The sequence below is a fragment of the Corvus cornix genome, chromosome 7 (genome assembly GCF_000738735.6).
Source record: "Corvus cornix cornix isolate S_Up_H32 chromosome 7, ASM73873v5, whole genome shotgun sequence".
In the NCBI taxonomy this organism is placed as follows: Eukaryota; Metazoa; Chordata; class Aves; order Passeriformes; family Corvidae; genus Corvus; species Corvus cornix.
The window spans coordinates 37861038-37887646 of record NC_046337.1 but is presented as its reverse complement, the minus strand read 5'-3'; the positions used below and the strand labels follow the sequence as shown (position 1 = coordinate 37887646).

The window sequence follows — 26609 nt, the reverse complement described above, 5'->3', positions numbered from 1 at the left end:
TAAAACTTTGAGTGTGAGACTGGGATTGGGAATCTACTCGGATACATTATCCATGATTCCTTTTGTAGGAAGCACAGGGTTATCCCTAAGGAGGTAACATCTCTGCACCCACCTGAAAGCTGGGTTGAGTGGCTGCAGGTGGGGGAGAGAGGGGGAAATATTAACAGCAGCAAAAAATCTTTGGATTTGAACAATTTGAAAATGGAAGACAAAACCCCAACACTGAGGTGAGAGCCAAGTGCTCTCAAATTCCCAGACCCAGGAGCATATTTTGGGGAAGGCTGGCTGGCTGGGGAGCTTGTGTAGCTCTCTGCATCCCTGGTCCTCCTTTTGTTTCCATGGCAGCACAAAGGATAATGCTGCTGCAGCTGCCAGATGCTGCTGGAAGAGAGATTACAGCTTTGACCTAAATATCTCTTTAATACAGTTCTCAGTTACAGGGAGAGGTTTTTCAGATGTCAGAGATACAGGAGGCTCTGATGAGCGTGGGCTCGGATTCCTGGTGCTTTAACTGCTTGAAGCTCAGCCTCTTTTTTCCTGTTTATCGTTAGGAATTGGGTATGGTCAGTGATAAGTCTGTCCAATATCAAACATTTACGTTGGAACTGGAAGAGCTCGTGGCATTTTATCCGTCCTGACAGTGCTGGCAGGGATGGGTGGAGTCTTAAACTGACAGCTCGTGAAATCCCTCTGGTTTTAGGGCTGTAATTGAATTGCTCTGTGGCAGTTTGGTGGCTTCTTCTGCAGCGTGTGTATTAATGCTCTTAGTGAAGTGTAAATACAGCGTTGTGCAGGGAGGGCATGTGATTCCCAGAGCCTGGCTGGAGTTCCCACCCGGAGGAGGACAGGAGCTGCAATGCTGCTTTTTGCTTAAACTGCCTGAGGATCATAAATTTCACATCTGCAGTTCAGGAAGGAAGGCAGGCACTATTTGGAGCTGGGTGGTTGCAGCAGTAATTCCTAACTGGCATACAGTGGAAAGCTGTAGAAGCCATGATTCTATCACACTGAGTAGGGAGGAAATAAAGCTTTAAATCATCCTGGTACTGCTGTGGGTGGTTTCCTAAAGATTTTACTTGTTATTGCTTTGTAGTTATTGTTTGCTGTAATGGAACAGAGTGAATAAGCAGAGAGGATCCATATAAAAAACTGCTTTTTAAAAAACCAAGCACAACAGGTATAAAAAATTCCAGGGTTATTTGTGTTGGAAGGGGCCTTAAACCCGAGCAGTTCCACCCCCTGCCATGGGCAGGGACACCTTCCACTAGAGCAGGTTGCTCAGAGCCCCATAAAATATGTAAGAAGAGTCTTTTGAACCATGACACGATCTTCCAGATAATATTTTATGCAAACCTTGGAAATCAACATGTCAGGATGGTTTTCTGCTATTTTCTGTTGGAACTGAGTCAATGCTTTGACTTAAAGGGCTGAGGGCTGGGTTGGAGTGGATGTTCTGTGAGATTACCCCTCCTGAAAAATGCGTGTTTTTGGAGAATAACAAGTCTCAACCCAAAAAGCTGCACGCTTCCCTCTTTGCTAAGAAAACCAGCACGCGAGCTTTGGGAAATACATCCTGAGAGCGCTGCTTTGATACAGCTCCAAGAGAGACGTGTGGCCTTATCTGCATCCTTGTGGGCAAGTGGGAGCTTGTAGGAATATTTTCTGTACCTGTTCACTCTGAGGTTTTTATTTCAAAGCGGAAGAAACTCTAAATATTGCTTGTAATGCAGAAATTATTGAAGGGGAGAGAAGGGTGTGATGTGGCTGTTGGTACTTTTAACTTCATTCCCCTGTTTCTGAGGGCTCCTGTTCTTAGCAAAAAGGATCCTTAGCTGAGAGTTTCCAGAGAAATCCCTTGGCTTTTCTATAGTTTATTTATTTACAGCTTTTCCTCATTTAAAAGGACAGCAAAGTAACGTTGGGATTGCCTGAGGGAAGCTCTTGCTAAGAAGCTTTCCAAGAATCGTGAAAGATTTAAGTCTTTTCATGTCATCCTGGAGAGATACCTGCCCTCACCACTCCTTTTGCTCAGGTTGCCATCGAGTTTCCACCTGGATCAGGGGAAAAGGAAGCTCTGAGCTTCTCAGCTTTTTGTAGTCAAGGGCAAGAGGTTTGGGTGGTTAAAAAAAAAAGGGCAAAACATGGTTAGTGGTTCAAGGGCTGGTGATGGGGAGGCTGCTGTGCTGGCACTGCCCAGTGCTGTGGTAGTATTGGGGCTGCTCAGGCCCTCCTAAAATATTAATGAACAGACAGACTGCATTGGCTGGTGGGAATTTTTTCCTCAGGATGGACCCAAGGGATGGGAGAGGGTGGTGTAAATCTAACTGGCCCCAGTTAGAACCATTTTCTCAGAGGTCCTGTTAGCTGCCTTGCTGCTGTTGCCCACGGCAGGAAATGGAGTTGGTTTAGGGGAGAGGGTCTCCAATGGAAAAACTCAAGGGTGGGATGAGCCAGACTGCTGGACACTGAACACACAGGCCCTTGGTGTGGTTCTTGCTGTAAGGGCTGTGAAACATCTCTGGTTTGCATGACTTCCCTCCCATCTTCCGAATCGTGGGTGTGGGCTTGGCCTTGGCCCTGTGTTCTCTCATTAACATTATTCTGCTAATATTTATTTAGATTTTAGCGGTCATTCCTGGATTTGAGGAAGTAGATTTTTCTGTTGGAAAATTTTAAGCAGGGCTTTTATATACAGGGTGTTGAAACAATCGGAGCTCCTTGGAATCGGCTGCTGTCCTGTGCCATGGACTGCATAGGGCATGGCACAGGATGGGCATGAATGGCCATCAAAGCCCAGGATTTCACCTCAACAGGTGTTGCCGCTGGATCCCTGGAACTGTTCAGGCCAGGTTGGACAGGGCTTGGAGGAGCCTGGGATAGTGGAAGGTGTCCCTGCCCATGGGATTGGGGTGGAATGAGATGGGCTTTAATGCCTTTCCAAACCATTCTGGGATTCATGTGGTGGAACTGAAGTCTACATCTCATTCCTAATACTGGAACTAAGACAGAAAGTTCCTCTGGGTGGGGCTGAGTTACTAAACTGAGGCTTTAAAATAGCCAAGGGTCCTTGTTGGAGCGTGTGCTTTAGTGCAGTGGTAGAAATAAAAACAGAAGAAATGAGAAAAATAAATGAAGGCTTCTGTTGTGGCCAAGCAAACTTTGTGAAGGAAATGATGCAGTTTAGGGGATCTTCTTGGTGCACGTTTTAAAAAGACACGAGTGCCACCGTGGATATTTGCAGCTTTTGATCAGTGATGCAGAAATGAAGCGAGCAGCACGTACAACTGTGATTAATTACTGACAAAAGTCGTTCCTTGCATGTGTGGAGCCTGGAGTGGGACGTGAAGGTTGAGTTCACTGGAATTCCAGAGCTGGGCAGTAATGCAAACAAGACCCCAGTTGATCAACTTCATACATGTGGTTTTATTTATTATGCAAATCTCTTCCAGTGTGTTTAAATCACCATGTGGTGCTGGGGGGGTTGCAGCTTCAGCCGAGGATTTGTGTGCACTGCACAATTTGGGCTCTGCATGCTCCAGTCTGATGGATCCAAAGTTTCATGCTGTAGCTGTGAGTTTTCTCTGCTTAGGAAAATAAGGCAAATCCCCAAACCTGTTTGTGATGTTCTGTCTGCAAGTATTTGACCTTCTCACCTTAACTTCTGTGGATCTTGGGATTAACTTGGAATAAATTACTCCTTCCTGAGGCATTCCTAGAAAACTAAATTGGCTAGGGGGTGCTTCCATGTCCATCCCAGTGATGGCACACAAAGCTCACATTGCTGCAGACACCAGGTGCTGTTTCATGCCACGTTCTGTGTTTAGCTGTTGCTATTCCTTGTAAATGTGCCAGTGTAAGGGATGCTGAGGAGGAATCTCATTGATCTCCTAATTGCAATTTGTTGGCTTTATTTTTTTTAAAGGGCACTGGAAGACCTTATGTAAATTCATTGCAAATTGAGGATAATAGAAGTGGGAAATTTGACTTTAAATTAGTTGGGTTAAGGTCAAGCTTTTTTTTTTAAAATTTTTTCATTTTAACAGGTGTATTTTGGCAATAAAACAGAATTTCAACTGTTCTCAAGTACTTTGGGCACTCAAAACCTGTGTGCGGGGCAGGAACCAAGGGCTTAGCAAAAAGGGGAAGGTAGCTTTGTCAAGAAGCCTAGCACCTTGTCAAGTCAACTTTATTTTATTTCTTACGTTGTTAATCAGGATTAAAATGCATATATTGCCCACGTTGAGGGCCCTTGAGATGTGAGACAGTTTTGGAAGGTCCTGGTGTGGGGTGTCGGTGCATTTTGAGGGATAAATCCATGTCCTTGGGCTGGGTCACTCTTCCTCTCTGCAGCTGCCCTCCTTCTGCTTTGTCTTTTGGCCTCTGTGCTTTCTGGAATTTTAGCTTTCATTGCCTCCCTGATTTATCCTTTTGGAATGCACAGGTCTTCCAAAATAATATTTTAAGGGATTTATTTTAAAGAAAAGGAACAGGATTTGTGATGTTCCTGGTACCCACGTGCAGCTACCCTGTGGCTTGGCAGATTTTTTTGCAGTTCTCTCAGTCAGTAGCAGTGATTTGCTCACTCATCCTTTTTTTTAAATCTCCCATGGTGATAAAATCCAGTGCTTCTCTTTTATGGAAGCTTGTTGACATTAATAGGGAGCCCTCCCACTTTGCTACCCACACATAAACCTCCACGAGTCAGGGATAATACCTGCCTGAGACTGATGGTTTTCCTTGACTCCTGAGAGTCTGCAGATGAGCTGAAACCTCCTTGTGTTGTTCAACCTTGGCTGCTCCTTCCCAAATCCACAGCAGCTCAAAGCAAACCATGAGAATCCACAGTTTCCTGTTAGGGCAGTGACATTTTTCCTAATACCCAATCTAAAGCTCCCCATTCCATTACTGCTTGTCTGGGAGAATATTCCTTCCCACAGGAAGGTAGGAGAACATCCTAGACCGAGCTGTGGTCCCTCTGGAATGCCTTAATCATGAGCAGGTCTCGAATGCAGTGTTCCCAAATGGAAATTTGCTGCTTGTTTTGTCTGCAGCTCAAGGTGGTGTCACCTGGGTGTGGTACAGAAAGGTTTTCCTGGGGGTTTTGATCCAGTGGGATTTCAGGTCATGGAAAACCGGGGCTGAGTGACTACAGTGTCTTTCTTTTTCACTTGGAATGCCAAAGGTTAAGCCAAGTCTTCAGAGCGTTGCACTCTGAGCCTTTGGTTTCCCCGCTGCCAGTGAGCGTGCACAGCTCAAATCTACCAAAATACTGATTATTTGCCATGTGTTTTCGTGTAGATACACACAGGATTTATTCACAGCTGAGCTACAAAGCAATGCATTAAATAAAACTGGAGAGGGTTTCCAAATTCACAGCTAATAGGTCGTTTTGTGCTTTTGAGGCAAAAGCAATATATTTACTAGAGATATGCTGGGAAATACAAGCTTGCTCTGTGATTGTTTTTAGGTGGGTGCTGGGAAAGTTTGGATGGTTTCTGAAGTTAGTGAGGGTCGCATCTGGAGTAGGAAATTGCCTCCAATTTCTTTACAGATCAAAAGATCAAATGAGAGGGCTTTTTCCTCCTGCTGCTGAGTGTATTGGAGGGGAGGCAGTGGCTTGCAGGACCTTGGCTTGTTTAAAAACAACGTGGTCAGGTGTAACCTTCCACCTGTTAGTTCTTCTGTGGCATCAGGAGTTGATTGGAATACCGGGAATCTTGGTGCTGCTTCATTTCTGTGGAGTTGGAGCTGATCTGCTCAGTAGGAGCATCCTGTGCAGTGCAGGTTTGCACAGTCCTGGAGGGGTTAAATCAGGATCCACACTGGATTTGTAACAGAAACATCCACTGTGTGTTTGCTTACAGCTGACTAGACCTTTATGGAAGGAACAAAACAATAAATGTTTTTAAAGAGAGAAAAACAGAGAGCTTTATTTCTGTTCTTTAGTGTGGAATTGTCAGTGAGGCTGGAGCCAAGTGTAGCCCAAAGGACTTAATTCCTGTTGGGAGCAGTGATGAACTTGCCTTTCTTCCAGAAATCAACCCTTGCCCCCAGTAGTTTTTATTTGATTTTATAATGGTTTCTTTCTGCCTAGATTATGCTACTGAAAAATGGCATGTTGGAGGAATAGAGATTTTTCCCCTACCTGGGCAGGGATGCTCCCACTGGCTCTGGCTGCTGCAGTTGCTGACATTAGGTGTAGTAGGAAATAACATGTTTCAGAAGCAGCAAATTTTCTTATTTACCTGGGTGGAGAAGTGACTGCAGATGGTGGCAGCTGCAGTTGGTGACATTTAACGTGACAAATCCAAGGCTCTTCCTGCAGTGTGGCGGTGTGGCTGGGAAATGGTTTAACCAGGTACATACTGGAAGAGCCTTTGCATGACCCCGAGGGCCTGGAGTTAGTTTGAGCTTGCTGGTGACCTGGGTGCACTTGCTGCTGAGAGCAGATCCGTGCAGAATGGGCATTTCTGGAATTGTGTTGTATCATTTCCCCAAAGCCCTGGTCTCTGTCCCGTTGGACCGTCGGCCGCCCAGGACCTTTGGTGTCGCGTTCCCGAAGCCGTGGTGTGGGATGGCGTGTGGCAGAGCGTTAAATGTCATCATCCTGACCTTGTCCATGTGTTCCTCTTCCACAGATGCCTTTGTAAATAGCCAGGAATGGACGCTGAGCCGATCCGTGCCGGAGCTGAAAGTGGTGAGTTCGTGTTCACTCCTGTCCTGGGAAACATCCTGGCACTGTCCCCCATGAGTGTGGATCTTCCATGCTTCATTCAAGCTGCTCTTGGGGAAAAAATACAGAAAGGAATTTTAATAAGAATTTCTCCTCTACTTATCTATTACAGACTCACAGAATGGTTTGGGTTGGGAGGGACCTTAAAGCCCATCCAGTGCCACCCCTGCCATGGGCAGGGACACCTTCCACACTATGCCAGGTTGCTCCAAGCCCCATCCAACCTGAACACTTCTAGGCTTGAGGCTATCTTTATGAAGATGATGTATATTCAATATTTATAATCATACTCCAAAGATCTCTCAGTATTTGATTGCTGTTTGAATTTGTTCTGCTCCAAGAACCAGCTTCCAAGGGGGATCTTTTCAGCAGGGAAGTCTTATGAGGGCAGTGGAAGTTAGCAGCTGACATGTAAAGCTCATTTTATCTCCCCATATTAAGCTTTCATGATTTCTTCAAGGACTAAATGTCTTTTCTCCCTCTTTTTAAAGAATTCAACTGAATTGATACTGAATTAAAGAAAAGGATATTTTTAAAGTTCATTTAGTGAATCAAACCTACATTTTACTGTAACAGTGAACTGCGATCTAATAGCTGCTTACAGCAGCTTTTCCTTTGGCTGAGTTTTTTTCCATACAGCTGGAAGAAAAAGCAAAAATAAGAGGCAGGTCAGGAGAATTTCCCCAATTTTCCCTTTTAAGAGGTGTGAACAAGGGAGGCTGAGATGAGGAAGGAAACCTCTGGGTAGTGGGTACCAAACCAGCAGCACAGAGCTCCTGAGAGCAGATCACTGCAGAGTTTGGAAATCCAGATTTAATTGTGCACATTGAACTCCTCAAACCCTGCAGAAGGACAGAGGTGCAGAATTCAGAAGTGCCTGTGGCAGGTGGCTCCGCTCCCATTTCCCAGCTGGAGCAGGATCACTGCTCCAGTCCTGGCTTCCTTTGCCACTCAGAACTGGGCAAATCCATCTCGACTGAAGAGCAGTCAACTGGGCCAGGCTTTACCAGCCCCCTTCTGAGGTGGCAAACAACTTTTCCCAAATCTGAATTGATAATGGTGGGTTATGGAAGTGAGAGAATCAGCGAGGCCACGCTTAATAGGATAAATGCACTTGGACAGGCATTTTGGTGGGAGCAGCATCCTCACAACTGCAGTTCTGTGGCTGCTTTGATTTTAGCAGTGCTCAAGGTGAGTACAAGAAAAATCTGGCAGTCAGTGGATGTAACTCCCTAACACAGGAAGAGTCACCAGGTTTTGTTAAACAGGTCGTGTCATTTGGAAGAGCCCAAAACCTCCACACAGTGAAACACCAGGAATTCAGGACTGGAAAGTGTTGGTTGCACAGGAGTCCAACACTATTAGCTGCCTTATCCTGGGTTTCCTTGCACATCCCTTCCCCTTTTCTGAGCCCTGCTAATTCACAGCACCCACCAAGAAAACTGAGAATTGCAGGTACTACATGTAACTCAGAACAGAAGTGATTCACAAGCACCAGGTGATGGGCTCAGGGTACATTTCTTGTTGTCTTATGATAGCCTGGCTGCATCGTGTGAGCTTATTTTGGGTATCCTGCCCCTGTGTTGTGTGAACCAGGGGTAGGAAAACAAATCTCAGCTGCGTGGCTGCTGCAGAGAATTGATTTGCAGTGGTCAGCGTGCCACGAGACGGCTGTCCAAGGGTAAAAGCAGAACTTCTGCTGTTACAAAAATAATAATTGGATTATAGCACTGCAAATGGTGGAAGCCAGCAGCACCAGCTGTGCCTGTGAACTTGTGCTCCAGCAGCAAGGGCAGTTCAGGAAGCCCAGCTGAAATCTGCTCTGCCTTCCCTGCACATCTGCCTGTGAGTCGCCTCTCTGTCCTTCCCTTACTCCCAGCTTCATCCTCGGGGCTCCTCATGGCTGAGGAACATAAGGGCTGTACTAAAGGGAGAGGTTGTCCTCCTGTACAGGCTTGGGAGGTCCTTACATCGAGGTGCTTGCTGGATATTCTGATTTATTTCTTGAGCAGCTGCTGTTGTACCCTTTAGGCTCTGCAGGATTGTAAAGGGAACAGAAACTGGCTTTGGGAGAGCAGAGAAAGCCCTCAGGGCTGCAATAAAGGAAGGAGGTGGTTTGTTTTTTTTTTTTTTCCAGTGTGCCTTTGAGGAAAGAACACCAGTCTTTGCCTCCTTTTTTTAGCAGTGTGAGGCTTGGTTTCTTTCCAATGTTCAGAAGGATATTCAAGGCCACCTTGGAGGGGGTTTGGAGCAACCTGAGATAGTGGAAGGTGTCCCTGCCCATGGCAGAAGGTGGGGCTAGATGAGCTTTAAGGTCCCTTCCAACCCAAACCAGGCTGGGATTCTATGATTGGTTCCTGCTGATGCAGTACTTCAGTTTTACTTATGGGTTTTGATGCTTTTATTGTGGTCAGGAGCATGGTGAGACCAGCACCTTCAGTATTCCTGGCTCCTGTTTCTTCTAATGTTAAATAAGGATGTGTTAGGCAGAATAAACATGAGATATTGCTGGATAAAATCACTGAATTTCTTGCAAAAAATATGCAAAGTGCAGTCAGGCTCCTGTCCTGGACTGCTTTAAAATGCCAAGTGCCATCAATACTGGTTCTGATTATTCCCAGCAGGCTTTAGGAGGAGTGGGCAAAGTGGCTTGGTTTTGTTTTACAGCATGTCTGGCACATGCAAATAAATGATTCAGTGTTGCACAAGTCATAACTGAAAAGAGCAGTGAGTTGTAGCTGAATTTTCTCCTCCCTGAATTGGGTTAGGGTGGTATTTTTGTTCCCTAACATGCTTGTCATAACGTGGTGCATTTCAGACATATCCATAAATAAATGGAGATGACTCGGATTGTTTGTGTATAAAACAGGGGAGAGAGGAATATGACTGCTGTGAAAACAGGCTGGCATTTTTGTCATACTGTGGGGGATCAGCCTTAAAGCAAATATTAATGCTGATGAAGAGAGAAACTGTATCAGAAGCCAGATTTTTTTTTTTTTCCCAATGCAGAATTTATTGCTCCTAGTTTGTAGTAATGTATCAGTGAAGTGCTGTCAAATGGTGTATCCTGATCTGACCTTTGGGATATTAAAAAAAAAAAAAAACAAAAAAAAAACCACAAACAAAAAAAAAAACCAAAAAACTCTATTCTTGAATCATTTGATGTCTTTCAAATATTGGGGGTCTCTAGAATAAGACACTGCAGCCATGGGATATTGCCTCTCACTGGACCCCCAAGCTGATGCTTTTCTGTTGTCCCTGGCAGTTAACAGTTTTGGCACAAGTGTAATAAAAAAGAACATTAATTTCCATGCACACTGGGCTGGCCACTTGTAAGTGAAGGTTTCACTGGAAAACTGTGTCTTGGCCAAATGCACTGACCATTACAAACACAGTTCAGCTTTCACACACTGAATTAACCTTTTTTGAGCAGTGGTGAATCCTGGACGGGGAGGAATTTGTACACTGTTGTGGGCAAAGGAAAAAAAAAAAGTGGGAAGGAACTTCTCATTGGGAAGCTTTGTATGGAAAGGGAGATGGTGTCAGTTTGGGGACAAGAAGAGGTGCAAAGGCCAAGCTGTTTCCTCATGGGGTTCCCATGGGTATTAATGGCTTTGTGGTGTGAGTAGGAGCAGACAAATTTACTGCAGTTCATGGGCATATAATGGAGGGAAAAGTCTTTAGTTGGAGAGGTTGCTTCATGTTCTGGGGGTAGGGGACACATGTTAGAGATGATGTTTTCTTCCCGTGACTCATCCCAGAATCCCTCCCTCCCCTGCTGCCCACGCTGTGGGGTCAGCCCAAGGCACAGGGGAATTTGGGCTGTTTGGGGTGCCAGCATGCATGGCTGGCTCCTATCAAGCCATTTTTGATAAGGAGGGTGGTTTCTTGCTGATTAGGATTAAGAAGATGGGATAGAGGATGTGTAGTGATGTGCAGCTCGTTTGGCAATCTCGGGCAGATCAGCAGAGTTCATCTCATCCCCAGGGACCTTCTGTTCTGAACCTCTGGTGAGGGTCAAGTAAACAGGAGAGAACAGAGCAGGCTGGGCTGGTTTGAAAGGGGGAAAGAAGTTTCCATGGCCTCCCCCAAGAAAGGGAGCACGATGTCCTCAGCTCGGCATGCCCCTGTAAAGCCACAAACCCCAAATATCCTCAAGTCTTTGGCATTTGAGCACCTCCAGGAAGAAGACTCCTGTGGTGTTGGGCTGAAATTCCTCCCTGTGAGGGTGGGCAGGCCCTGGCACAGGGTGCCCAGAGCAGCTGTGGCTGCCCCTGGATCCCTGGCAGTGTCCCAGGCCAAGTTGAACGGGGCTTGGAACAGCCTGGGACAGTGGAAGGTGGTGGAACAAGATGATCTTTAATGTCCTTCCCACCCCAAACCACTCTGCTGTTTGCTTTATCTCTTGGCACCTTTTGCACCGTGTCTTGTTGCTTGGGATGGTCCTTCTTGTGTGACGCTTTTGCTTGAATACACTGCTCTTTACAGTTGAATTCTTTGTTCCTTTTGTTTCATTCTGAATTCCAGGGGATCGTGGGTAACCTGGCGAGCGGGAAGTCTGCGCTGGTGCACCGGTACCTGACCGGCACCTATGTCCAGGAGGAGTCACCTGAAGGTACGTGCACACACAAATCCCACTCTTTTATTTCTTCCCCCCACAAACTACATCCTTACTCATTTTTGATCATGCAGAAATGAATTAGCAAAAAAGAAAAAAAAAGAAAACAAACCCATTTGCTGCTTCAAAATTCATGGCGATTTTTGCCTTAGCGTTCTCCAGGCCGAGCTAAGTACGTACAACGAGTATAATTGTAGATTTTCCATAACTGCTTTAAATACTTTGGCCCCCAGTGTGTGTCCATATGGGAATTAGTCCTGATGGAGAGGAGTTGGCTGCTCTCAGTAGTGCTTGGCTGTTGAAAGCCACAATTACTGTCTGTAGTGGTGGATTTCTGTACAATCAGGATGTTGGGAGAATAAAAAAAACTTCACCAGCCTAAACTTAAAGGTGTAACTTGTTTGTTGTTTAATATATTTAATATTTGGTCTTTTTTTAATGTTCTTATGGCATAGAAAATTAATTTGTACACTGTAGTGTTTAACATTAATCCAAATTAATAGCTTGGAATCAAAAATATCACAGTACCTTATCAAGGCGTATCTTACAGTAACTACTTTTTTGATTATTTTTCTTTATCTGTTCTCCATATGAACTTTTAAATTCAACTCTGAGACACTGAATTTCTGGTTCCTTCTTTTCCTTACTGGCTGTTCCCTTCTTTGCAGATATGGATGCAGGTAACTATACATTGTCTTCATGGCAGCTCTTGTTTTGAAGGGACAGATGGTGGTTCCTGTACTAGAGCGTATTTCCCCCCCCTTGTTTTGTGTATCATTTTGAGTTGTTTCCTTTTGATTTCAAGTCTTTAGTGCATCTCACTGTTTTTTGTCTCTTGCTGTAGTTGTCTCTCCAGCAGTAGTTTGTAGTTTCATGCATCTCTGATAACATTTGTTTCTAATTAACTCTTACCAAAGGAAGCTGTTTTAGTTCAGTAGTTGACATTTTAACAGCCTGGAATTGTAGTTAAAATGGGAGGAGAGGGGGAGGGAGGGAGGGTCAGACAAGGCTTTTTCTGTGGGATTGCACTAACACTGAGGTCTTGCCGTTTGTAAGTTTGCCTGAAATGGTTTTGCTGCTTTGTAGTTAGAACTGACAGTAATAATTGGTGATAGTAATGGAGCCTGTGCACAGCACTGTGTGTGGATCTAGCTTCTGGATGCTGATGCTGAGAAATGCTGATGGAGGGTGTAGTGCCACTGAGTACAGCAAATCTTCAGCAAAAATCACTGTCCTGACAGATGCCTCCCCTCACTTCAGGAGCAGAAGATACTTGTGTGGTTTTGTTGGTTTTTTTTCCCTTGGAAGATGAAAATCTGTTGACAGGGCTAACCCTCCTCTCCTCCTAAAGGGTGAATATTTTAGGTGGTATTCCTTGGGAGTGTTGCCATCTGTCCTCTTTGTCTTGAAGGATTTTTATTTACTTTTTATTTTGCTTGAGTAACGTTGTGACTGTTTTTCCTGAAAGGATTAGATGACAAAAGCAGTGTCAAATCATTTCCCTGCACATAAGTGTGGCTGACAAGCCTCACTAATGACACTGTTGCATTTCATTAACAGGAGGAAAACTGGAATAATTAAGAGCTCTAATTGGCCTTGTAAGGAATAAGGTCAAGGTTTCCAATCAAGTCAGCATTAGAGGAAGTTCAACCCATATAAACTACCCTCAGTAAACATCTCTAGTGGTGATTTGGTAGTGTTTCAGTTCTTTGTCAGAGAATCACAGAACCACAGGATGGTTTGGGGTGGAAGGGCCTTTAAAGCTCACCCTGTTCCACCCCTGCCATGGGCAGGGGCACATTCCACTAGCCCAGGTTGCTCCAAGCCCCTGTCCAAGGTTACCTTGAGCACTTCTAGGTCCTTCAAACAACATTCCTAGGAAAGAAAGTGTAATCCTTCATGTGTGAGACCCTTGTTGATCCTCCCCTCTTCCTTTTCTGAGGGAGTGTAAACGTGCCAGATTGTTAAATTGGATAAAGAGGAGGATGTATATCGGATGTTAAGGTGTCAGCTACTCGATCAGTTAAGAAAAACCTGAGTTTACTGGCTTGGAATGGCTCCCTAAGAGCTAAATTTATCAGGCATCATAAAATCAGTGCCTAATGGGTGAAGTGATGGATATTTGCTTCACGTGAAAGTGGTGATTAGGGCCAGGGACTGCTATTTCTGCTCTCCTTTGCCTTCTGAAGTGCTCTATTACCATGAAACCTGCCCTGCATCAGACAAGAGTCACATCTCCTGGAGGCCTTGAAGGCTTCAGCATTGCAGTAAATGAATTTGAGCTGTGTAAAGATGGCTTCATGTTTCCTTCAGCTCTCCAAGTGAGAGATTTCTCTTGCTGCCTGTCACCACCTCCCCACCATGAGGAGGAATCCTACCCTTCACACTGTAAAGGAGTTTTCTCTCACTGCCTGCCCCGGTTTTTATTCCTGTTCAGAACTTTTCGGTCCCTAGTGTGTCTGTAACTTGGCAAACCTTTGTTTTCTCAAAGAATAAGTTTTTATTAGGAAGGAAAATGGCCTTGAGACTCTTCCTTTGCATATTTAATGTACACTCAGCTGCGCTCTTGAGCGACACATTTTAAATCGGGTGTGAGAAAAGCACCAATGTGTTACCCTGTAGTAAGTGGGAATTTCAGTAGTCTGGGACCTCCAGTTTTTTTCTGTAATGGTACAACAAGGAAATGATGGGAAATAAGGAATCCTAGGGATTTGTGATCTTCTAAGGACCTTCTAAGTGATTGGAAGAAAAAGTACCATTGCTGGATGCTTTACCTGCTGAAACAATAAGGAAGGTGTGGGAAACCTGGTGTCTTTATTCTCTCCCCTCCCCCCCATCTAAAATTTAATTCTGCCTGTAGGAGCAAAGTGAAATGTGTGGGGTGTGTGGAATTTGAGACTGAGTTCTTTGCAGACCAAGGTGAACTGAAGTTTACAGGAGTAGTGAGTGTCAGGAGGATTCTGTTACTGTTTGGGTTTTGTTTCCAATAAGCCACGGAGGTGTGAAACTTGACTTAAAGGTTTTTCCACATCTCTGGCCATGTCTGTGAATATTTTAAGTCATCTCATGATTATTTCAGTACTTTTTTTTTCTTTTTCTCCAATGAGTCTAATAAAACAAAAAACCAAAAGAGAAATTGTGGTTCAGGTGTCTCAGCTGGGATGACAGAAAAGGAGGTTTTTTTCTCTACGTACTCTGGGATACATTTAAGAGTTATTTATTCATTTCATGAGGAGTAATTATTTTTAGTGTTTTTAAAAAGTATAAAAGCCATCCAGCATCATGACTTGAGGCAGCAAGTTGCTGTTGCAGTCATCTCTCTTTGTGGAGGAACTTAGAACAAAAATGAAATTTTCCTCCAGTAAAAGGTACAGAATAAAGCCTTTAATGTGTTTTTCAGAAAGCTGTGATCATTTGCTCTCTTTCCAAACTTGACCTAAAAATAATTTTACCCTATTGCAGCGTTCACCACAGAACTTTTTTCAGTACCACTGTGAGCAGTGTATCCCTTGAATGGCAGGAATGGTCATGTTTATTATTAAAATACTAAATGAAGTGTCACCCTCAGCCTTCCCTTTGAAGCATGTCATGAAAATAAGTTGCCGGCCTGTAACAAAAACATGCATTGATGATCTTCAAGCTTTTTCCAACCTAAAGGATTCTGGTTCTGTGTAGAAATTACATCTTGAGGGATGGATGTCTGTGGTTTTCAGTTTATCTCGAGGAACTATTTCTGTCTGATGCTTCCTCAGCAAAGGGTAATTATGCAAGGAGGATTGAGGAAGAGTGCTTTAAAATTTCAGCTGCTTTTCTTCACATCCTCTTAAGAGATTTTCTCCTGGTCACAGACCCTTACACAATGTGTATGCAAAAAGTTCATGCATAATCTATTAACTGGGATGACCTTCCAGGTGTCTTCATTCAGGTCTGAATCCAAGAGTCTGAGCCTGATTCAGCTGGGAGAAAAAAGCAAAGGGATGAGCAAAGACTCCCTGTCCCTGGAAGTGTTCAAGGCCAGGCTTGGAGCAACCTGGTGTCGTGGAAGGTATCTCTTCCCGTGACAAGGGGTGGAATGGGATGGGCTTTAAACTCCCTTCCAACCCATACCACTCTGGGATTCTTCTTTGCTTGTATCTGGTTGTGCTGAGAGATTTAACATGGGGTGGGGTCACAGTTTGGTGTTGTGGGCTGAACAGAACATGAAAGCTGCAGCAGAATTGGACAATTTCTCCCCTCTGCAGCACCGATATCCTTGTCCCCTTCTCCACACAGTTCCTGTAACTCTGCCTGCTGTGAACAATTAGGTTCCTGAGGCTGCCACTCTCTTCACAGAAGCCACTTGCTATTTTTACCCAGTTAATATTTCTCAAATACGTAGGAAGGCCATATTTACTAAACAGCCAAATTTGATCTTTGATGCATAAAAGGAGGATGTGTCCCAGACTAATCTGTGTGCTCTGTCCTCGGCGAGCAGCTGGCTGAAATGTAAATGAAGAGCAGAGCAGTGTGTCCTGTGGGGATGTACTCGGGTGCTCTCCTTGGAAATATCCCTGCCTTTTAGGTCAGGATTTTTGGAATTCCAGAAAATCACCATCATACATGTAAAAGATTTACACAAGGAGGTTTGGCAAGGATCCCAATATGGGTTCGAAAAAGCTGCATTAACCTTAAAGTAGCGTTTTGTGGTTCTTGGGCTACAAAACGTGAGGAAGCTGAAATTCTCTGTGTGGGTTTCAAATCCTTGGTGCAGTTCTCACAAGCCCCTGCAGCACTGTGGGGCAGCTGAAGGTTTTTTTGGTCTGTAAACCCACAGGCAGCCGCTGTCTCGTGTTCAGAAGACAGCGATGACTTGGGACATGTGTTTTAAAATTACCTCTTTTCAGTTCTTTGTCTGCCTTTTTGCTATAATAGTACCAAGTGATTATTTTTATTTGGCATTTCATGCTGACACCCAGATATAAAACAACACTTGTCTCTTTTTGATCCTTTTAAAGCGCTGCTGCAGCGGGTTCTCTTGGGCTTTTGGAGCCTTTCAGGCTCAGCATAAAAGAGTGTGTTTATGTATTCTGCCCTCTCCCCTCTGGAGCCCTTCCCTCTCCTCGCCCTCCAGGGACTGCCTGCGTGGGTTAGAGAATCCTTTGAAAACCTCTCTGCTCCAGCTGTCGGGTTGGGGGCTGTTTAAAGTGTCACACAAATAAGGAGCTCTGTTAATTAAAGGAAAAACTCAAGTATTTGCTCTTCAGAAGGTGCCGAGGAAGCAGATTGCCAGAAAGGGCTTCCCTTTTAGGTTGTGTGCCTAAAAGGTACTTAAGGGGTTCTCCTGAACACCTTGAATGCCCAAAGAGTTTTTTGGGAAATAATGTCTGTAGCATTTGTGTCCTTCTCCTAAGGGGCTCCTCTGAAGGTTGTGTCTCAGGTAAAAACTGTAAAGCAGCAGGTTTATGACTTCTGTTCCAACTTTAGGCTCTTAACAGGAATAAAAGTGGCTTCTCCCAAGTAACAAGTGGTGCTGCAAGAAGAAATGGCCTCGAGTTGTGCCAGGGGAGGTTTAGGTTGGATATGAAGGGAAATTTTTTCACCAGAAGGGTTGTCAAGCGTTGGAACGGGCTGTTCAGGGCAGTGGTGGAATCACTGTCCTTGGAAGTGTTCAAAACACCACGTGGATGTGGCACTTGGGGACGTGGGTTAGTGGTGGCCTTGGCAGTGCTGGGTTGGTGATGTAAGAGGGCTTTTCCAGCCTGAACAGTTCTGTGATTCCATGATTTTAAGTCACCAGGACTCCCTGCTTGCTGCTGCTCTCGAAGGCAGTTTGGAGTGGCTCCTGCTGGACCTGCCTTCTGCTTTGTTTCTCAAATACTGCTTCTGGATATATTTCGAAATCAGAGCCCACTCTCTTACTCCTGATCTCAAAGCCAGATTTTCATATTTTTCTTTGAACATGTTCCTTGTTCAGCTTGTATTTGATTTCTTATTGTGAGCTTTTTTTGGTTGGTTTTTTTTTTTTTTCCCCCTCCCCTTCCACTGACTCTGTTGCTGTTTTGGGAACTTGTATCAGAAAGCAGGTGCATAGTAGGTACCTGATTTTATTCACAGTCTGTTGAATTCTCACCAGCCCTCTCGATTTGCTGCCACCAGGTGTCTGTACCCATTTTAGGGAGGGCAGATTACGGTGTAATCACTGTTAAGTCCAGTTTTAGCTTCAGGGTTGCTATTTGTGATGTGAAACTGTAATGAAAGGACAGCTATTACAGGAGCTGGCTAGGTATAAAAAGCAAAGGGATGCTTAAAAAGGCTAGAGGGGTAAGAAGAGGCCTGAGATCTGTGCGTCAGTGCTTAGAGGAGGTAATTTTTGGGCTTATCTTTGTGAGCTGTTGAGGGTTTGTTAGTACGTGTTAAGATTTTGCAATTACATTGGAAGCTTGTGAAGTCAAGCAGAAATTTTGAGCAGATGAATTTTGGGTTAGATTGAAAGCTGGGATGGGTTTGTCTGGAAGATGAAATGCCTGAGAAGCCAACTTAGAAGGAGCTGCAGCAAAAAAAAGAGCAATGATATTTTAAGTCATGGGGCTGACTTTGTAAGGAACTTTGTTTGGAAAGTGGTTGTTTTGGGCTGTAAACGTTTAAAACTGGAAAAGACTGGAGATGGAAAAAGGTAGGAGGGTGCTAAAGTGCTATCACATCCTGCCTGAAGAAACTGACTCGCTGGGGTTTTGTCTCCTGCTGCTTTGATAAAAATAAGCTTTTAAAATTAGATTTGTGTATATACAGTTAGTGGGTGTGAGGTGTAAGCAACTCTCTGCACCCGCTGTCAGTAAAAAAATCCAAGAAAAGGAAAAAAAAAAGATGAAAAAGTGAGCTATTAGTAGAAATGGGAGCAGGGATTGAATTGTAGGTCCTTGGCAGCTTGTGTGGCTGCAAGAGGCTCCTGACCCTCGGGAGGTTGGGTGGGTGTGAGGGCTCTGGGTGAGTGTCAGAGGAGGGGGTTCCCCACAGGTTCCTGGGGGTTGTTTTTCCTCCCCTTTCACCTGTCAGAAACGCTTCTGAACTGTGAGAACATACAACATGTTCGGCTCTTATTTGCTCAGTGCCACAGCTTCTGTGTATTGATGTGAGGTGGGGGTCTGATAAAGCTGTGTTACTCATTTATGATGGACTGGGGGGTGTCTAAATCTAAGGTTTATCCCTGGAATTGGGGTGTAGAGCTTTGTATGTCTGCTCCCACTTGATATTCTTGCCTGTTTACCTGGAGCCATAATAATTAATAACTGGGAAAATGGGAAAAGTATTACCCTTGCCCTAAAAAGGGATCAGCAGTTTATTTCTTAGTAAGATCCTGCACCTCTTCTCTCTTCCTCATCTTAAATAACCGTAGTTCATGTGCTTATTTTTCTGACTGGGTATTTGCTGGGCAGATTTAGGTCCTTATCTTCCATGGGATGCCCTGTCCAGATCCATACAGGCTGAGGCTGGCATGGTGACATGGGCTAGGACAAGCTGTCCCCTTGTCTGCACTCTGCAGGAATTCCCAGCTGCTCTCCTCTGTTGTGCCAGAGGTTTTTGCCATCCTGCCCCATCTTCCCACAGATGGTTTGTCCCTGCTTTTGTCCTCGTGATGCCGCTTTTGTTTTTCCCCTCTATTTCTCCAACTCGTTACGGTCACGTTGAAGTACAATCCAATTTCCTACCATAATTGCAGTCCCTCCTGCTTCATTATCTAGAAACTAAATAGCCTGTTACTTCCATCTTCTGGGTTATTAATAAACTGGGTGCATGAGAGTTGAAACTGCTGCAGAAGCTTGGATTAGTGTCGTCGTGGCTCTTTCAGATGGGCCATTTGATGGGGACAGAGTGTGCTTTACCTCTTGCTCTGCACTCACGTTACAGTGATTTATTTTTTTTTTTAAGACTGGCCCTCTCTAATTGGCTTAGCACAGTCTGCACTGGCTGTCAGGAGCTTTGCAGTGAAAGTAGAGCATGCACTGCTCTCCTCCTGAGTCCTGTCTCTGGGTAATGAGGGGAACTTAATTGCTCAGAGGCCGGCTCTGGTGTGTTCCCATTTATCTTGGTGGTTAATCAATCACCTTCCTCCCCTTCTGCTTGAGATAAAACGCTGGATCTAGCTCAGCCTGTTTATCATGGAATTCCTAGCATGGTTTGGCTTGGGAGGGGCCTTAAAGCTCATCCCATCCCACCCCCTGCCATGGGCAGGGACACCTCCCACTGTCCTAGGTTGCTCCAAACCCCATCCAACCTGGCCTGGAACACTTCCAGGGATCCAGGGGCAGCCCCAGCTGCTCTGGGCACCCTGTGCCAGGGCCTGCCCACCCTCACAGGGAACAATTCCTTCCCAATATCCCATCCAACCCTGGAGAGTCTATGCAGCTTGAGGTAATTTTTATATATATTTTAAAGTGTAATATGTTTTCCTGAATGCTGAAAAACGTAAAATTCCACTGATCTCCCTTCAAATCACTGCCAGGTTTTGGGGACCCATCACATCTGTCCTTCTGGATAGACACTGCAAATACATCAGTGGATGCATCTCAGAATTAAGTTATTGTGTCATTGCAGCTGCTACTAAAATTCCAGCAGTAAACCCTCTTTCCATGGAGCTGCAAGATCGTATATTAGTGCTTCCTTGCCAGTTTTTAGGTAAAGATCAGATTATATGATGCAATATTGCATTTATATATGGTGCCTGTGGCGGGGTACCTTGCTTTAATTGGACTTCCAGGAGACCTCTCCACATATTTCCTAAACTATGTTCTAAACCTATTGAGAGAAGCAGATGATGGGGGTTGAAAAGCTCAGTCTAGGCTGCTTTTGTTGGCTTTTGGGGTTTGTTTTACCTGGGTACTCTGTTGGGAAGGTGGTCCCGGGATCCCTTTGCAGCTTTACTCTTGTGTGGTCTTTGATCCTCGGCCCAGCTCAGCCACTCACAGTTCCTGAATTGTTGTTTAGCACAACAGTGGTTGTGTTAAGGAAATACTCAAAATCAGAGAATCATGGACTATCCTGAGTCAGAAGGCTCGTTGATCCAACACAGACACCCCACCAACCCCACCCTGGGCATCCCTGGCAGCGCTGTCCAAACGCTCCTGGAGCTCTGGCAGCCTCGGGCCGTGCCCATTCCCTGGGGAGCCTGGGCAGTGCCCAGCAGCCTCTGGGGGAAGAGCCTTTTCCTTTTCTTAATTTTTTTTTTTTCGTGGAAATGCTGCAAAAACCATTTTAAAATCAGTTTGTTTAAATAAAAAATGTGAGTAGCAAACCAGAAGACCGATATTTGACCATCTGTTTGAACAGAGAATTTCTGAATGTGTTTCCCTGAAGAGGAGCCAGGTTCTTGGCACTATTTTCTATCTTTTGGGGGGGGGGGGTAAAAAAAAAAAAGAGAGAATGTGCATGTGTGAGACAACTGGCTGCTGTTGTCAAAATGCACATGTCACTGGGAATATAAAATCCAGGCTTTTAGAGCTGCCTCAGTCCTGCCTTCTGTCTCGCCCCGCCACAGTAGGCATTCAGCTGCTGCCTGTGCTTGTCGTGTGGCCAGCCCCCCGAATTTATCTTTCTCATATGGCTAAATAACTTCATCCCCGTGGCAATTTGCTTGAATAAAGAGCCTGGTGAGTGCAGTGGAGCCCGGGGATACAGGAGGAAAATCAGCGGCTGCTCCGGTGAGCAATTACGCGGTGGAACAGCTCTCGGCGAGAGGAGGGGGTGGCTGGGCTGTGAGAGCCCGGATTAAAGCCTTCATCCCCGGAATTCCCTGTGTAATATCCACCTTCTGTAACAGAGAGCACCTCTGATTACAAACGTGTGTGGGATTTATAATTAATACCACTTTTTGCTGGATGGTTCCTGCGCCGCCGCTGGTTCCGTGCGCTCACCTCTGGAGCATCGTGCATGAAAACGAGATCAGGAAGCTGTTGTTGATCCCCCCCATCCCGATTTGTGCCGGCTCTTTAGCCAGGGTTTGTAAATCGCTGGTGCACAGAATTTATTTGGCTTTACATTGATCAAAGCTGGGTATTTATGCGGGCATTTTGCAGCAGGAGCATGGTCAGATCGCACCTGAGAGAGCGGGGGATGCTTTATGGGCTGCTTCAGGAAGTGCCGCTCTGTGCCAGGCGGGTTTGGGCACAGGAGTGATGTTTGTCACCTGTAACAATTCTGTGCCCATCTGTGGGAGTGGATAGTGTCCTAGCCCTAGAAAACTGGGAATAGCTGCCTTGAAGTGCCTGTGCTGCCCCATCCTTCGGCTGCCAGTCCTCCTCTCCCCGTGGCCTCCTGGGGCAGGTACATCTGGGAGCTGAGGAACTCCTTCATTAAAAAGCTGCGTGTGTCATAATCCTGATGGGACCAGAGCAAAGGCAGCCACCTCCCCTGGGAGCAGTGCTGTGGGTTTTGAGCTCTTCTTTACATTCAGAAGGTCATTTCTTTGTTCTCAGTGCCGTTGGTTCAGACAGCAATTCCTGGCTCCGTCACCTACACAGATATTTAGGAAAATGTGGGGTATTTTGTAGCCCTGGGAGACTGTTTGGCTTCCTCATGGGTTGCTGTAGTCCAATATTTGAACTGGCTGATCTCTCTAATTCCTCTTTGCCTGTGGTGCTGTACAAACTCCAAGATGTATTTAAAAAAAAAAAAAAAAATTAATGCAGTGCTGTCCAAGCTGAACCATCCCAAAATCGCTGCCCTTGCCCTGCTTTTGCTTGCCCAAACTGCTCGTGGCTCTCATCAAGGCTCATCAAATCAAAGGCAGGAGCAGTTTATTGTTTGCCTTAATCCTACAGCCACAGACACCTGCAGGGTACAGCCTTGGTCTGTATATTCTGCACTGTTTATGCTTTTGTTTGTGGAAATTCTTGATATTGAGGTAGGTTTTCTTAATCTCTGTCCTGTGCAGCACCTAATTTTGTGGTGTGCTCATGATGAGGGCTCCTTAATGGTGTAGGAACACAAGTTATTAGGGATGAGTCCTGCTGTGAGCTGAGATTTGCATGAAATAATTCTTACTCGAGGGATGAGCGGGGAGTTTGCTGTTCTGTTTCTGAGCCTTCAGATTTGTTTTGAAATGTTTAGTACAGCTTGGAAACGCAGGGCATTCTTTGCAACGGTTTGGTTGGAGGGGTATGAAATTTAAACTATTTGTCATGAAATACTTAAATCCAAACAAAAGTCAAGGAATGCGTGAGGATGTGCCTATTCCAGCTAATGAGCGCATCCTGCTTCTAAGGGTGAAGAAGCCCCTTGAGCAGATGGGAGCTGACTGTGCCTGTTGGCTGCAGCAGGGTGTGGCAGCCCTTGGTGAAGTGGGACAGCATGTCAGGATCTGAATTTAATACTGGAAATAACAATGATTGCACTGAGCTCCAGGCACTGTGGTTTTGGGCAAGGCAAGGAGCAGGTCCCCAGGCTGATCATGTAGTGTGGATTCACCTAGGAAAAGAGCTGCTGGATAACTTACACTGCATTTATTGCATTTAGTACCCTTTTCCAAGCTGCTCTCAGCAGCCAAATCGTGAAGGGTAAACCTCTTAGTGCTCACATTTGTGAGCTGGGTATGTACACTCAAATACTTTTTTATTTTTCAATTCTCTGCTTATTTTATTCCACCCTGTCTGTACCTTCTTTGTGCTTCTGAGGACTGTTTGAAGGTACAGTGAGTCTGGCAAGGCGTCCTGTTGACCAGAGGAATAATGAGTTGGCTCTTAAACGCATTTGGTGTGTGGTATTTTATAATTAGCTGGGGGAACTTCCAGTGTTTAGAAAAAAAAGGAAATAGGAAATGGCAATTAGGCAGAACTTTCCCTCTCTGATCATGCATGCGCTGCATTTCCATTGTTACTTACAGCTTTAAAACCCCTCTCTGGAGGGCTCTGTATTAAGTAATTCATCTTCGTTAACACTTCATTGGGAAGTGCGTGCAATTAATCGGCAACGTATAGAAATAATGGCCTGATTAATAGAAATCCAGTTCCTGAGAGCTGAGACTGGTTTCCTTTACAAGTTTTACACTTGGTTGTGATTGTTCTTTTCAGGTTCAGTAATGATATATATTTATCTGCCTCTTGATCTGCGAAGGCAGGATTGAAATCTGCTTTGTGAGAGAGATAACGAAAATCCATACGTAGCTCTTCTGCTCCTTCTGTGCCACTAAACAACCAGAAATGTGATAGTCTTAATTGTTGCATGTTTAATACTGCTAATAGGGTAAGTTCAGAAAGAAAAGATTTTAAAAACCCCAAACAAAAATCCCCCCAGCACAAACCCACAAAACCTCATGTTCTCACATCTTTTATTAAACACAAAATGTGTTTAAACACGCTTAAATATCGCACAGAGCTGAGCTGTGGAGTGATCTTGGTCTAAAAGCTGCTGCTGTGGTTGGGCTGGGGGGAGTGGTTGGGTCTAAGCCAGTGTGGGGTTCCCCTAAGGCAGCAATTTTGGTGCAGATTGTTGTGTTTTGAGGATCAGCATTAGCCTGGGTGTGCTGATTTATTTGCTTTGGAAGCTTGTTTGGAGAGCAAGTTGGAGGTGTTGGCTCTCAGCATGTGTTTCAATGCATTGGTTTTGGTAGAATGGCAAGTTTTGAAGCTGGGAAACAGGGTTCAAATTGGAACTAATTCCAGTTTAAAAAAATAGGGGCGAAGAGAGGAGTTTAGGGTGTGTTAGAGGATGTGTTTTATCTCAGTGTTGTAAGCTCAGCTGTGAGGTGTGTGATGCTAAGCTGGAAGCCTTGGGGGCTTTGAGGCTTAGGTGGGGTGATAAGAGTTGGTTTGCTCCAGGAGAGGAGCCTAAATGCCTCCCCAGTGCTTAGGCCAAGCTCCATAATCCTGGCTTAGGCTCCATCACACCAGGGGCCCTAAATGGGATTTGTCATTTTTGAGAGAGGCAGCAGAGTGCCCAAAACGCACTTTTAGCCCCAAAAGAAGCAATCCCAACCCTGCCCTGGGGTTGTGGCTGAGTCTCTGTGAGCCAGGGGACAGAGCAGCTGCTCCAGCTGCTGGGGTTGGAGCTTCCTTGGCTGTTCACAGGCAGCCCTTGTTCCGCATTCCTTGGAAAGACAGGATCAGGAATAGGACGTGGCTGGAGGCTACGACTCCTCTCGTTTTATCCAGGTGTCCAAAGCAGGTGTGGGGTTCATCCCGAGCAGCAGCACAGCGTTCCCTGTTAGTTTAGCCCATCTCTGCAGAGGCACCACCATTGTAGCTGTTCTGTCTAACATGTGTCTGGTATCTTCCCCTAACTGTGGTGTGTGAGTACAGAACTCTCCTTCCCCTAACATCCCACGTGTGCTCTGAGAACTGGGCTTCCCTTGAGGAAATGCTGATTGACACAAGAAACCGATTTTGGTGACGGGACACGACCTTGTTTGCGTGCAGCTGTCCCACTTTGCCTTTCTTAGGGACAATTTTGTCACCATTATTTAAAATAAAGGTGGTACATACGGGGTTTTAGCTGTGTGTATCAACCCCAGGATGCTTCATGTGGGAGTTAGTGTTTGTAATGCAATTGCTGGCTTTTTCCCACAATATCTTTACTCTTTATATATATATAAAATATATATATATAAAAATAAGGCAAGTACATGCCTTAACTTTAAGTAATTCCTATGTGTCTGCATATAAACTTCAGTTTATTCCAGTCGTTGGTTAATTTGCAAAAGACCTTAAGGACACCTTGGGGGTTTTTTTCCACAAGCGAAGCCTTTTTCTGTTTTGCATTTTGTACCTTTGCTGCCTGTAATGAGCTGCTTTGTGTGGCAGGTGGGAGATTCAAGAAGGAGATAGTAGTTGATGGACAAAGCTACCTGCTGCTGATAAGAGATGAAGGAGGCCCTCCGGAGGCACAGGTGAGCCCAAAGCCTCGCTTTCCTTGCTTTTCAAAACTTGCTTTGAAAGAAGTGGCTCTGCTTTGTTCTGTCCTGGGTCCTTCTCATGCTCCTGCTGGGAGAATTCCAGCATCACCCTCAGGTGAAAAAGATTTTGTCCAGCGAATGGGTGGGATTTCAGTTGCAATGCATGGATGAGTGTGGGTAGCAAATATTTGGGATTCTGACTGAGACCATGCAAGTAAGGATATAGAGTTCATTTACACTGAATTCCCAGTAGTGTGCTTCCCCTGGTGACACATCAGGATTTCATGGAAGCACAGAGTGGTTTGGGGTTAGAAGGGAGCTTAAAGCCCATCCCATCCCACCCCTGCCATGGGCAGGGACACCTTCCACTGTCGCAGGCTGCTCCAAGCCCCTGTCCAACCTGGCCTTGGACACTGCCAGGGATCCAGGGCACATCCAGCTGTTGCCACAGCTGCTCTGGGCACCCTGTGCCAGGGCCTGCCCACCCTCCGAGCTAGGAATTCCTGCCCAATATCCCATCCAACCCTGCCCTCTGGCAGTGGGAAGCCATTCCATTCCCCCTTGTCCTGTCACTCCAGGCCCTTGTCCCCAGTCCCTCTCCAGGAGCCCCTCTGGAAGGGGCTCTGAGGTCTCCCTGGAGCTTTCTGTTTTCCAGGTGAGCACCCCCAGCTCTCCAAGCCTGTCCAAGCCATCAGCCTTGGAGAAGACACTTGTGGGTTTGTGTGCTTGACCCTTACTCTGTTTTGAGTAAGAGTTTGCTCACGTGCTGTTTAAATCACCTCAGACCCAGCCACCCTTTCTGCAGGCTTGGGCATCCTCCTCCTCTTCTACCTCTCCTCACCTGGCTGCTGGCAGGATTTCCTGAGTGTTGGCTGCTGCTGGCCTTGCTAAGCTCGGCTTTTCCGGGAGGGATCAGCTCCCAAACAAGCAATAATTTAGCATCAGGAACTGCGCTGTCGCCAAACAGCTGAGGGGGAGCGGTGCCAGCAGCAGCAGCTTGGGTTTCAATGCACCACCACAGCTCCAGGAGGGTGAGAGCGTGGGGGGAAGGTGCCAGGACAAAGGGGAAGAGAAAGGACATGGAGGAAATGGAGGCTGAGAGAGACATCCTGGAAGGAAGTTCCAGGACAAAATGAAACGAGTGTCGCTGGCACATCTGCAGCCGTGTCAGCAGCAGCAACAAGGAAAGCTCTGTCTGGGGCTGGCAGGGATTTGGCTGAAGCACCCCCTAGTTTCCAGCCTGTGATGCTCAGAGAGCGTTCACTCATCTGAAAATGTAAATAGTGGAGGTGTAAAGGTACATGGAGCAATCTGAGATGGTTTGGTGCCCGAAGAACTGGGTTTGCAGAGCTCACAGGAGCTGGCTGCAGACTGATGAATAGCATGGGCTGTGCTTC

At 45.6% G+C, this 26609-nt stretch overlaps 1 protein-coding gene across 1 annotated transcript in view; it reads left to right on the top strand.

The window, feature by feature from the left end:
• Positions 1-26609, top strand: part of AGAP1 (ArfGAP with GTPase domain, ankyrin repeat and PH domain 1) — a 248519-nt gene that overhangs the window by 23993 nt on the left and 197917 nt on the right. Inside the window, 4 exon segments of the mRNA XM_039555487.1 lie at positions 6639-6697; positions 11261-11348; positions 12020-12031; positions 25121-25206. Coding sequence (XP_039411421.1) covers positions 6639-6697; positions 11261-11348; positions 12020-12031; positions 25121-25206 — 245 coding nt within the window.